The sequence below is a fragment of the Dermacentor albipictus genome, chromosome 7 (assembly GCF_038994185.2).
Source record: "Dermacentor albipictus isolate Rhodes 1998 colony chromosome 7, USDA_Dalb.pri_finalv2, whole genome shotgun sequence".
Taxonomy (NCBI): Eukaryota; Metazoa; Arthropoda; class Arachnida; order Ixodida; family Ixodidae; genus Dermacentor; species Dermacentor albipictus.
In genome coordinates, this window is record NC_091827.1 from 28,184,009 (window position 1) to 28,198,171 (window position 14,163).

The following is a 14,163-nucleotide window of genomic DNA, read 5'->3' on the forward strand; positions in this document are numbered from 1 at the left end:
TGAACCAACCTGATGGCAAATTCTGTTAACATAACTGCATGCCTACACCATACCGGACACACAGGTTCTTGTTGCTGAGAGCTTTCGATAGTACTGAGTAACACAATGTTCAATACTAGACAATACATTAAAGCTCCATCGCTTTGTATATAGAGCCAATGCAAGTAACTTTCTCATGCTATAAGAGGTGGCATGTAATCAGATTTTGTTACAGCAACATTGTGCTCAGTAGTTTAACTTCACTTTCATTACTGCACTGAACCCATATTGAAATAAACTCAAGCATTCATAAAGATGTAAAAACAGTGAAAGAATTGATTGGCTTGAGTATGCTTTCAGGAAGTGTGCGCCACAGAGTGATTGCATGCAGAAAAGATAAACTAGTCACTGCCGACGTTCAGCTGCTTATCTTTTGTTTTATTCATTTGTTTATGCAGTCGTCCACCATAAAGGAGCCTTAGAGGAGTGTAAATAGTGGTCACAAAAACTGACAGAGTTATCGTCATATACACTACTTCAAACCAGTTAACAAAGAGTTTCATCGTTGACACTGCACACATCACAGAGTAGAGATATAAGCAAGACACGGAACTATTGGCACAAACATTCCACAGCGTAACAGAATAATTAAACAGATGCACAATGGAATGACTGCGTTAATGGTAAAAACAATGGCCCTGAGGTGTTAAGTGTTCCGTGAATATGGCCTAATAATAATATATGGGGTTTTACGTGCCAAAACCACTTTCTGATTATGAGGCACGCCGTAGTGGGGGACTCTGGAAATTTTGACCACCTGGGGTTCTTTAACGTGCACCTAAATCTAAGTACACGGGTGTTTTCGCATTTCGCCCCCATCGAAATGCGGCCGCCGTGGCCGGGATTCGATCCCGCGACCTCGTGCTCAGCAGCCCAACACCATAGCCACTGAGCAACCACGGCGGGTCGTGAATATGGCATGAAAGCTTAAAGGGACACTAAAGGGAAATATTAGGTTGCGCCATGAATCAAATTGACAGATCATATGTCGAAAAGTCTATCATCTGTTTATGCGTGCTACTGTTTTCTGCTTTCTGTGTGTTACTTTGTTGTGTAGAAAATTGCCACTGAAAGTCCTGCTGATGCTCCTCAATTTGAACAAACCCTGCTAAAAAAAAAAAAAACATTAACATAATATCCACTTGACCTTCCGCTATGGCCATCTCTGTGGATCAGTCAGTGCTGAAGTTACAGGAGAGTTACCATAGTACACAAGAGAAGGTGCCACTCCAATTTCCCATTTTTGCCATTTTTCTCGCTTGCAAAAGCTCTGTTCCTGCTACGAATGATGAATTCGATACTGCGAAGCCTAATCTTTCAATCTAGACTGACTTAACATTTTGCTTCAGTGTCCCTTTAAACACAACTACGATTGAACACAATTCAAATATTGGAGAGAGCTTATGGCCATGTTGGATATTCAAGACAAGCAGACAGATTCACTACATAAACTGACAGAAAGCGTAGGGTAATATTTGCACACTCTTCCATGCTCCATTTTCCCACCTTTTCTTTTTATTTATCTTCTTCCATAACGAGACACATACCTTGAGATTCTCACGATAGTTGTAGTATATGACGGCCAAAATTATGTTCATGAATATGTAAAGGCAGATAAGTGTGTAGACGACGAAGAAGAGGGCAAACCAGGAATTGTCGTTGTAAGCAGGCATCCTGAAAGGTGAAGGCAAGCATTCTCAATTATTTCTCAGTACTTCGAGAAGCGACAAGAAAAATGAAGAAACATTTGAAATGTACTTACATTACATCAGGATTATTTGCAGTAGTAATTAAAACATACAGGCTGAAGTAAATGTCAAAGTAGTCCTTGAAGTATGGACGACCGTCCGGGTAGAATAAAGATCTAGTTGTAAAAGAAAAAAAGCATAAGTCTCACGGGTGAAGGCAAGGAAGGTAGGTCATACAGTTCCTCAGTCTGTGTAAAAATAAAACAGCTCTAATAAGCAGCAAGCAATAGCAAGTCATCACAGTAAGCCGATAACTGGAATGTATTAGAGACTAAGCTAAAGTATTTATTTTTTGATGCCACTACTTTTAAATGTTGAAATAGTATGCAGCCACATAGTATTGGACTTGGCAAGAGATGCATGGCAACTAGAATGCTGATGTAATAAATGCATAAAAGGTTACCTTCTAAAGTAAAATAATAATAATCTAATATAAAAGGTACTTTCTATATACAAAATGCAGCCAAAAGGCCCCATGGTTGCATATAGTTGAACCTGAAAACGACGAACACGGATACAGTTGACCTCCGGATATATCAAATTCTAAGGGAATCGCAAAATAGTTTGATATATTGACAATTCCAAATGTAAAATATGCCTATCTGAAGCTCATCTAAGAATTCTGCATGTCTCGGACAGTTTCCCAAGATTGTGAAAAGTCGGAACTTAATGATTTGCTTCTCAAACAAAAGTTGACTTATTTTTTTCTCATAAACGTTGCATGTTGCTTAGGCTGTGTCATGGTCTTTGATATACAAATCGCAACATGAACCCTAAAAGCCTGCATAACCCGGACAGGGGACCACGGCGCGCCTCACGCACATGAAAGTGCTTGTTGCACCTTTTTTATAGAAGATAAGGTAGAAATGGACACACAGTGGAAGCAAACTAGCCTGCATGGATAGGTGCCATGCCATCACAAGCGCACTTGTACTGTGAGTAGTGCATGAAAGTGCCTGGCCAAGTGTCCATTACAACACCAAGAATATCGTTGGTGTGGGCCGATCATCATATGTGGGCAATGAGACAGGCGGACATTGTGTCTGGTTTTGTAACTGACTTTCTGTTGAAACCAGTCACCCTCACTTCTCGATTGCCCTAATAAATCCATGCGCGTTTGCTTGCACACCGCTCAGCTCACCAACACCTCGTATCCAGTACGTCCCTTCGTTCTCAGCCCTTCGCCTCAGGTCCCTATGTCGGTGTCTGCCTGCACTATACACATGCTGTTAGTTTCTAAAGTCGCTTTCAGCTTGCAGAATGTCCGAGTACATTCCCACTCATGTTTAACCGTGCGAGCACAAATAAAACACCTTCAGCGCAGACTCGTGAATCGCACAGCGTTGTGCCTTGCACGCCACTACTGCAAAGGGGGAGTCTTCTCGTGATGTGCGGTGGTTTTGTTAAATTTAAGCTCTAATGTGAAGATCCGTCCAAGCGGAGCTTGAGGCTGGATCTGTGTTGGCCATTTGCGATAATGAATGGCCACAGTTTACATGAGCAATCCATATGTGCTGCGAGCAAAACTGAAAGCAGCCTGCCCATTTTTCCTCCATAGCAGAATCAAGCTCTTGTTAGACAGCATCTGCCAAAACAGTGTAGTTTTAAATTTGTTGGCATTCAATATTTCTGATGACTCCAAAAACAAATGCATACCATTAGGAGAAGCGCACTTGCAGGGGCATGGTGCGGCACAGCATTAGATATATTGAATGTGACGGTGAATGGGAGTTCAATGTACAGCGATGTACACGTGGTACATTGCTAACTTTTGCATTTTCAAGCGGATTTTACAACTGTTCGATATAGACAGTAATTCGATATATCCGAGTGTTATATATCCCGGATCATCTCCAAGACAAATTCTTGGATATAAAGAAAATTTAAAATTTGGTTGGCTGTGCTTTATTTGAATGAGAGTTCTAATGCTACAGTCAACTGTTATTAATTCGACCCTGATGAGACCGCCAAAATTGATTGAATTATCTGTAGGGGGGGGGACGAGGTCAAATTAAAGAATATGCATAAAAATGTCAAAGCACAGCACCATTAATTCGGTAGTATTGGAGAGAATCTAACACGCCCCTAATCGAATGCACACCCACTTTCAATGTGTCTAAAAGTAGAAATTTAACGCGCACCCGATTTTTTAGCAAGAAAGTTATGTGTTGCACAATGGCAACTAGTTTTCTAAAGTCAGCTTCGCCACACGGCCGAAGTACGTTTGTGTTAAGCCATAAAGCATACAAATTCCATGAAGGCGGTTTTGATTTTGTATCCCATCGCACTGCGCAGGCAACTTTATGCCCAATTTTCTTGATAAAAACATGAAGCATGTTACAACAGCACAAATACTGTAATCAGACACTCTGAGCTACGCTTATTGCTTGAAATTCTTCTTAAGGTAGGCCAAAAATAGGAGTTTTTCATTGTAGGTTTTGACATATGTTCAATGCATTCACTGTCCCTTAAGCTCTGGTGAGACTGACACTGTCACTAATGGGCTCACTATTGGGGTCACCAGTCACCATAGGCCCCGTTACCTACTGAAGGCCAATCTTAGAATCAAAACAAAGAAAGTCTAGGCCCATAGAAATCCATGGGTGCCGGCCAAGACCTTCAGCTAGGATCGAAACATGCGAAAAATCGAATTTACCTGTGTCAAATTAATGAAAATTTGCTGTATAACAAAATTAAGAAATTCAGGATTGAACATGGTATCAGTTGTTACAAAGCAAATTTCTGTTTGCAGCTGGCTCAAAATATTAGGCAAACCACAAAAAACACCAAAACACAGGTGGAAGTAACTTTTAAGTACTGTTCTTTATGCACACTATTGAAAACATACTTCTGAATTCAGCAAAAAGCCAACGTATAAATGAAATTTTCATGACTTTGAAAGGTCACATTTTCGACTTCCCATATATTAGAGCCAAGTTCGAGGGAAAGGTTCGGATATTCATTTTTATACAAAGGGCAAGAATTTTGATATTGTGCATTCTGTCATAACCAGGGGTGTGTGGATATTTGAAATTTTAAATACGAATCCAACAGTCCTTGCTATTCAATTTGTATTTAATTAGAAAACTCACTATTAGAAATTGTTGAATATTTGTTTGTTTGTATGTAAGGGATAACAATGCTTATTGGAGTTTACAAGGCGAAAGATCAATGTAAATAATCACACTTCCAAATGATTCTGCTGCTCGAGAAGAGCTATGCTTGTTTCACAAAGGCGCCAGTTCATGGGAAAATACACGGAGCATATATAAATTATTTTCAATGTTTTCCAGTACTTGAACAAGAATGTTTCACATTTAGACAGTTTTTTCTAATTACAAGCACCTCGATTGACTGAATGTCCAGTCAGGAGTGCCGTTAAATATATCAGAATATTTAAATAAGCTCCTTTATCATATGGACTGGTCATAAGCTGTACATTTTACTTCTGTTAGAAATGAGAACATATTCAGTATTTGAAGGTTGTTTTTCTCAAAGGTTTGTTATACAGTCAATGACCAATATTTCGGGCGCCCAATTTTTCCGACATACATGACGATTCGACTTCTTGGCGGCACTGCCGCATACCTTATAGAGCCAATGTGTAAGGACATCAGACATTTCGGATACTCTAAATCTTTTGCCGTCAGATATTTTAGACTTTTTGCCGTAACCGCAGGTTCGAAATGGCATTATTTGAAGCCACGACCGCCATCATTTTGGTTGTCTAACAGCCTCAATCCAGCGCTTTTGCATGCCAATCCTCTGGCAGCCATAGTAGCCGTTTTGTGCTATTGTTAAGCCTAGCTGCTTCGATGTTCGCTATGAAATTTCCTGCTGTTTGGTGTCGTGTTTTTCATTTAAAGGATTCACTGTTGTCGGCAATGACACCGACTCGCCCTTCGTCATCCTTTCTGATGGTGTCGAGGTGCAGCAAGGGTCTAAAGCATTGAATAATACCATTTTCAGAAAGTCAGCTGAATTGCAACAAAGAAATGTTATGCGGTTAACCATACAAAATTTACTGCGGTGAAGCAAGCCAAGAATGCAAAGGGGTCAATGTCAAAAGACATAAAATGTTTAATTATACATGCACATACTCGATGCCTCCTGTGACAGTACGAGCAAGGAGACACTTGAAACGTTGCATAATGCCAATTCTAGAAAGTCAGCTTCACCGCAATACAGCTGTGTTACGCAGTCAAACATGAGCAATATATTGCAGTGAAGCATACGAAGAGTACAAAGGGGCCATGGTTACAAGGCAAAAATGTGTTAATTATACACGCGTGCACTACCGTTTTCTGTCACAGTGTGAGCAGTGAGACACCTAGTAATTGTAATCGCAGGCCGTTAAAGTTGTTTCGGCTGTGACAATTTCAGCCCTTGATGGCAGTTACAGGAATGTATTCATTTTTTCAGACATTTTTACAGTCCCTAGGGAGTTTAAAAAATCTGACAGTGACTGCATAACAAATATTCAATTAATGAACTACACTTTTTACAAGTGCCCCTTCTTTAAATCGAGGTTTGAATATGAAACTTTAAGGTATACTGTAAGTGCAGCTGGCATAAACTCAACAGGTTGCATACCTTCGTTGGAACAGCTTTAGGGCAAGCAGTGAGAAGAGAGCAATGCTCATAAAGAGCAGGATGAGTGCGTAGATAATCTCTTTGAGTGTATTGCGAATATTTCGCACAGCACGACGAACCTGCACAGATAAGACAGCCATCATCAATGCACAATAAGAATGTGTGACACTGTTTAATTACATTCTGAAATGTAGTATTATTCATCAATTCCATATGAAACATAAGTGTAACATTGCACTCACTTAAAATGTTAAAAATAAATTAATTATTTAAATTATGGGGTTTTACATGCTAAAACCCCTTTCTGATTATGAGGCACGCCTTAGTGGGGGACTCTGGAAATTTAGACCATCTGGGGTTCTTTAACGTGCATCTAAATCTAAGTACATGGGTATTTTTGCTTTTCACCCCCATCGAAATACGGCCCCCGTGGCCGAGATACGATCCCGTGACCTCGGGCTTGGCAGCCGAACACTTAAAATGTTGTGGCTTTGTCTATTTACGCTGATTGCTGAGCTCAAGGGCTTTGGGGGAAAACGTAAGTAGCACATTTTGTATGTACAGTCAGTGATAAATGATTATGAGACAAAGGATTCACAAAGAAAGCTGAATTTACCAGGAAGCCAGGGCACATAGCCTTAAAATACAAAGTTTCAGCTTAAACGAGAAGGAAGGGGACTAACCGAGGAGCCCGATTTTCTTTATTGGTCATATCATAAGAAGCCAACACTGACACCAAGGACAACATAGGAGAAATTACTTGTGCTTAATAAAGGAAATAAAGAAACAATTAATGGAAATTAGTGGATGAAAAAGGAACTTGCTGCAGGTGGGGACCGAACCCACAACCTTCACATTTTGCATGCGATGCTCTACCAATTGAGCTGTACCGCAGCGCTGTTTCCCCATCCACTTTCTTGGGTATTTATGTTTCCTAGTAGAACCCTGGGAGTGTTAGCCAGCGCCACCACTCACAGACCTTGGCGGCGGATGTGGAACATCCTTTCTACCGAGGGTCTCGAATATGGCAATATTGATGCCTTCAGGTAGCATGTGTGCGTTTATTGACCAGTCGCCTTCACCCAAAAAGATCACGTTCTTGTGACGCCAGTGGCAGAAAGGACATTCCACATCCACCGAAAGCAATTTAGCTTATTCTTGTGTCAACGCACCATAGAGTCTACTACGATCACTCTCACTTTGATGAACCAGATCATGCAGTGGTTAGCTTCATTCTCAATTTAAAAACAAAGAACAACTCCTTAAAAGTGCACTTATTATGCAAACATCCTGGTAATACCTATGATTGTCTTGAGAAAGCAAGACACACATCAGCTCCAGGAGGTATTCACAGTGGCTAACAGCACACTGAGGAGATACTGATTGGTTATTTGGTTGATCATGGTTGTTGTAGAAGCGGCATACTTCTAGACATACAAATGAACACAAAACAAACACAAGTGCCTGTATATTTGTGTTTGTTTTTGCATTCGTCAATGTGTCTAAATGTGCACTGCTTCTGTGACTAAGAGTCCTCAGACTGTAACAGGCATGGCAAAGATATCCGAGCATCAGTTCTCATTCTACTATTTATTTATACATACTTCAGACTTAAGGTCCAAGCAGGGTAGGTATAAAAATACATGAGACTCCCATCCTAATTTCCTCTGTATTTGAGAAATATTGTGAATGAATTGTACTCATTACAGGTAAGCTACCCTTTTTGCACATTGTCTGTTATTCTCAGAAGGTACTGCCGCAGAGATCGGTCTTGTGCACGTAGAAGAGATGACAATAAGCGAGTCTCTCAACACAGTCACCTACTACAGCGAAGGCCAACATCATCTGGGAGCAACAATGACAGTGCACATACTGGAAGAAAAGTGTCTTGAGTCACTGCACCACATAAGCCTCTACACAATGTTCTGCCTAAAGCTTTACGTAGCACAAAGTGGAATGGCTGTACACACCTTCTAATCAGGTTTTGTGTAAGGCAGTGAAAGCCATGGGCCACGTCAGCGAACTAGGAATGATAAAAAGAGGAACGGGGCTCGTCCTTTGTCGGCTCCCTAATCCCCTGTTCACAACACTGACTAAATAGGAAGATCACGGACAGATCAGCGATGAACAGTGGAAAAGCTCTCCACTGTTATCTACAACACACAGCCAGTGCTCGTTCCCAATTGGCCACCATGGCCCCTGGCAAGATGGGGTACAGTAACTCTTTCCTTGAGAATGTTTCACTGGCTTCCCTATCATTTCAAGAGATACAACTTATCAGAAGTGATCAATAGTTCTGTGATCAACAGAATCGCTAACATGGAGCCAACATTTCAACAAGGGCATGGCAACACCCAGTCATTGTCTTGACGAAGACAATTCCCAGAATGGGAATGTTCGTTTCGGTGTGAGGACTGGGATGTTGCCTTGAAGCCATTGTGAAAACAAGTCCTCTTGTCAATATATTGGTTCCAAACTGAAGATTTTCCCGTTTGGCCAATGTCACCAACTTCCTGCAAACAGTTTGTCTCTTTAAAAGCTGTAAAGCTTTTTAACGACTAAAGCAAATGGCAAGTGTGTGAAAAACTTAAGGCACACCAGGACACATGTGTAAAAGCCAACACTTCTGGCTTAGATTCTCTGTGGACACAACGGCCATGCTTTCGTTCACCTCACCTGTTTGTTCTCCGCGAAGTTGACCATGAGGAACGGCCTGAGTGGCCTCGTGCAGCGGATACCCATGCCAGCCAAGCCACCCATCTCCATGGCCGAGAAGATCACCATGTCTATGAGAGTGACCCCAACCACGCCCATGACGACCAGGTTCTTGGGGTCCTTCCAGAATACCTCCGCTCTGCTGAAGCTGGCAGTTTGCGCAAGCCGGAATGTGTAGAAACTCAGGCAAACAAATTCTATCAGCATGGTGGCCTGTGACAGACAAGATCAAGTGAGGAAGTTGCAAAGTTCCTTGAACATTTTCAGGCACATGCATAATGTAGTTGGAATAGAATTTTCACTCCGGCATCAATAAATCACATGCAAGTAAATCCCGGTCTACATAAGCCTTGTATTGAAGCCATTGTAGCGCAAAGAAACACAGACAAAGAAGAAGACAGGACACCATGGGCGCTAACTCACAACTGGTTTATATTGGCTCGTTCCAGAAACACAGGAAAGAAAACATGTACACGGTATAGTGCATGCATACACATTCTTCATGGCAAAGTAAAAGAAGATTCACAAAGGCGTGTCTCGCTACCAGATAAGTAGATCGATGTGTTGCTGACGCAACCTGTTCCTGTTTTATACTATAATAAGCTTGCAAAAGTTAACGAGCACTTTGGAAGCTTATCATATTAGAAAAAGAGGAACATATTTTCAGCCTACATTTTCGAACAACAACTGTAGCTCACAACGTCCGATTCTAAGGCACGATCTCTTTTCTTCCGAAAAATTGGGAGAAAATTGGGCTGAAAAGTGAAAACTGAAACAGCCTGCGAAGTGTCTGTATGCTTTTCCACAAAACATATCTATTTTGATGAAGCTAACTTTAAGGGTGTGCGGCGAAGCTGACTTTCAGAAACTAACCACCAGTGTGCGGCACATTTTTCTTGCTAAAAAACCGGGCGCATGTTAGATTTTTGCTTTGTCCAGGAACTTTAACGCAATTTCTACATTAGTTTTCTACTTTAAACACATAGAAAGTGGGCACGTGTTTGATTCGGAGGCACATTAGATTCTGGCAAGCACTGTCACATGAATCGACAGTGTGTTGCAACCTTTTTTATGCATCTTGTTTATTTCGACCCGCTGGATAATTCGATTGATTTGGTCAGTACCATCAGGATCGAATTAACAAAAGTCAACTGTATAATGAAGGTATTCTCACATAGGATGCAAGTTCCATTTCAGCAAGCTTAGACTGTTATAACAAAACCTGTAAAGTTTCATTGCCGGAAACAAATACAGTAACAAGTAAGCAACAGTGCTCTTCAACATTTCAATTTGAACTTACTCTCGTCTTCTAAGCACTCACTACTGTTTAGGAAATTTATTCATTTGGTATTTTATTGGGAAAAGAAATCTCCTAAGCTTGCCCAAATCAAAATTTAAGTACCTTTGAGCACTCCATAAAATTAAAAGGTAATATCGCAGAACAGACAAAATTGCAGCTTCAATACACAGATGACCATGATGTTCCGCAGTGCTCAGTGACGTATGAATTTCACTGCATGCAAGGACATCATACACTAGCTGCTTGCAGCACGATTCAGTGTAGTTCAATTACGTCATGCTCGCCCACAGAGAGAATGGCCAATTAGGTCTGTCATTTGAGTCCAGCTTTTATGGCTGCTGAGGCTTTGCAAATGAAAATGGCCTTGACAATGTTATTCAACATCAAAGATAGTTGAATGTCAGTGTCATTTACAAAGTCTTTACATGAATTATAAATGGTGGCACTTGACCTTTGGATATCATTGTCAAGGCCATCTACAAGGCTTTGACAACCCTTAAAACTACTGGTCCTTGAGGATCTTGGCATGTCCTTGTCAAGGCCATTTGCTAGGCCCTGACAATCGTTAAAATTGATTTCCTTCCAAATGAAGGATTCACCCCAATCTTGTGTAACTGACGACAATTTCAACATGGCTCAACAATAAAAGAAATCCAAATCCCAAAACATCCAAGCTTCATTAAAGATTAAAGAGTATTTTTTATACTTAGAGACGCACCCAAATGGGAAGCTCGCAGCCATGAACAGCAGGCCTTTCGAAAACAGCCAGGAGATGGTTGATTAGAATGAAAATGTACAGGACCAACTGCAGACCCCAGTGGTGATAGATATTGTATATTCTGAAAAAAAAAAGAATACAGCCATGAGACTTTTCAAAACTGTTACAAGAACAGTGTGGCAAATATTTAAAAAGAAAAGGAGAAAATAATCACAAGGTGCCTGTGAAAGTACTGCCTAATGAAAGTGTAATGCAATTGTACCTCCTTGTAATGAACTCATATCTAACACAAAATACCTTTGTTATATCTGATATTCATTATAAATACATATTGGTTACACACTGAAATGAACTAGAAGAAATTTAAATTCACTTTGTAATACCCGTGTTTGCTATATTGAGGTTCAGCAGTTTTAGGAACTGATGATTCGTTTGAGTAAAATAAGTTTCTTCATTAAACCCCAGATCTAAATTATTATTCTATGCATGTAATAGCAGACAGTAATATTACAGAAGGCATTCTTTGTCAGTGAAATGTACCTCTGGCTATACGCATGATCCCAGTGATGCATGTACGCTATTATAGTCACTGAGTACTAGTGGCGTATCACTGACGAACTGGCTAAAGCCCATTTGCATCGAATGATAAGTCGTAGTTGGATTGAAATGCAAACATTGTTCTGGAATTTCTCCAAGGAACTACCCACATTGTTCAACATGTCTGACTATCAAAGAACATCTGCTGTCAGATATTTGGCACGTGGCTGGGCATCATTACATGTGCAAGACAAGACATGAACGTGCACTTGTGTGCATCTATTCTTAGTCCATGGCCTTATTTTGTGCCTCACACCATTTCCAGTCTGACTATCAACCTTCGTAAATGAATTTCACAGGTATGACAGCAATAGCTTCTGACGGTCCTGAGATCTCCAAATTTGCCATCCTCTGGAACAATCTAGAGTGAACTTAAAATCACACAGCCTGCTTTACCACATCTATTTGAAACTCTTCGGCAGAGTATTATTCAAATTAATGCATCTCTTAAACTCAATGTTACATCTCTGTGGGATCACCAGACTGTCGGCTTCACAAGATGTACATCGGCATCAACCACTCGCATGTGAAATTTCTCATTGACTGATTTATTGACGAGGTTCAACACTCGCAACACACTGTAGTGGGGAGGTGTGAATTAGTTTTGACCACCTTGGTTGCTTGAACAAGCACCTGAATCCAAGTACAGGCATTTTGGCCCTAAAAATATGTAGCCATCGCATCTAGGTCCTGAACCCACGACTTCGCACTCAGAGAGGGATGAACCAGACAGCACTTGAGAAAGCAGACACTTCATAGCTTGCAAGACGCACTATTCTACAATGACTGACCCCAGTGTTCTCAAACTGTCCTTGACTCGAAGTTCTTCCTGCACTCCATTGAGTTGAGCACAGCGCCAAGCCTAGACTGAATAGTACACTACACTTCTCAAGAACAGACGTAGATTGTCTGTGAAGCACAGTGACACTTTTGCCTGGGAATGGCACTGCTATCTACGTTCTCATTTCGCAACAGAATTCTCATGAAAGCGAATTTTCCCCCACAGATTTCATTATTGCGATGTCCAACTGTAAATTTTTGGCACTGAAATTTTTTTCTGTTTAAAAGTGTTGCTATTCTTTGTAACCTATTGTAAGAGGTCCCGCTACAGAGTGCTGCTCTAAGACTTCTTTCTGCACATTGTATGTACACACCTTTATGTTACACATATGTACTAAAAGTGATTAAATATTAAATTTCAAACTTTACCTCAGAACCCAATACAGTAGAATGTCGTGACAGAGCTCTTGATACAACAAACTGCTCATTATAATAAGCTAAGAGAGTTCATCCAAATTCCAATGAAAAAAACAAATAAATTATACAGTGCCTGAACAACTCTCCTTATTGCCAAAATGCTCAGAGTGATCACAGAGTTCGAATCCTAGCCATGAGTGAGCTACCAATGCATCACTAAATTTGCAGGAGATGTCTGATCATCTTTGCATCACCGTCCTTCAAAGCCTGTTCCGATGCGCACTTTCCACTGGCAACATTCATGCTGAATCTTAACCAGGAGTGTCCACATTCCTGCTCTTGACAAGCTAATAAAAAGCACTGAGAGGTCGCTGACTGTAGAAAGTGCTCGGAGTGACTTCCCATATGGTAAAACTCTCACTGTAGTAAGCATCTGGCCTTAGTTCCGACTGCTTTACTCTGACGGGGTTTACAATGACATCAATGTGTTCATCAGGCAAGCAAAGTGCTGGTCTGGGCCAGTCAATAACTTATGGTAACTTAGGTTAACAGAACAAGAAAAAGGCCCTCAATTTCCTTAATCAACAAGACAACTGCAATTTTCGAATGCCACATGCACAAGGCATGTAACAGACAAATGTGTCCTCATTTTGTTTCTTTGTTTGCCAATTCTGCTTGTACGACCACATGTGATTCTTGTATGTGGCTTTTCAAGCTTCTTTTGTACCTACTATCTAGTATATACAGTCAAAAAGAAATGTGGATAGTTCAAAGTCAGCGGTCATCCTATGCTCTTTGTCTTTTGCCCAAGCTGTTGATATGCTACGTTGGGCAGGCTTGTGCCTGTAAAGGAAAGTGAAACTAGGCCGCCATATCAGTCGTACTGACGGCAATGTCATCATTTGTTGAAGTGAATGATGTTGCTTGCTGCTATCAACCCCTTATCAATAAGGCATCATCACAGGCTATAGAACAATGGCAGGTCATTGTAACCCATATTGCCGTACCCACATTGTCTAGATCTGATAACATATCCTAGAAACTGCAACGCTCATGATGTAATAACACTCTGATACCACGTGAACATCCCGCTCAAAGGTAAAAGCATGCCAACGCTGAAGACACATAAAGGTGGCACGAACAAGGCAAAGCATCACAAAGACAGAGCTTGCCACTATAATAATTGAGAAATGGTGTTCACCTATTTCTTATACCCGTGTCACACGGGCACATTTGGAAGGCCTTCCAGTCGACGG

At 40.9% G+C, this 14,163-nt stretch overlaps 1 protein-coding gene and 1 non-coding gene across 4 annotated transcripts in view; both read right to left on the reverse strand.

Annotated features, from left to right (window-relative positions):
* The window catches only part of LOC135917398 (two pore calcium channel protein 1-like), a 51,008-nt gene that overhangs the window by 29,150 nt on the left and 7,695 nt on the right, over positions 1-14,163 (reverse strand). For all 3 annotated transcript variants that reach the window (XM_065450966.1, XM_065450965.1, XM_070521812.1), the window contains exons 4-8: positions 11,114-11,234; positions 9,057-9,308; positions 6,381-6,499; positions 1,802-1,903; positions 1,587-1,713 (exon numbers count right to left, since the gene is read on the reverse strand). In XM_065450966.1, the coding sequence (XP_065307038.1) occupies positions 1,587-1,713; positions 1,802-1,903; positions 6,381-6,499; positions 9,057-9,308; positions 11,114-11,234 (721 nt within the window). The remainder of the gene's footprint in view (positions 1-1,586; positions 1,714-1,801; positions 1,904-6,380; positions 6,500-9,056; positions 9,309-11,113; positions 11,235-14,163) is intronic.
* Positions 7,202-7,276, reverse strand: TRNAL-CAA (transfer RNA leucine (anticodon CAA)). Its single transcript has one exon. It is a non-coding gene; the product is annotated as a tRNA-Leu (tRNA).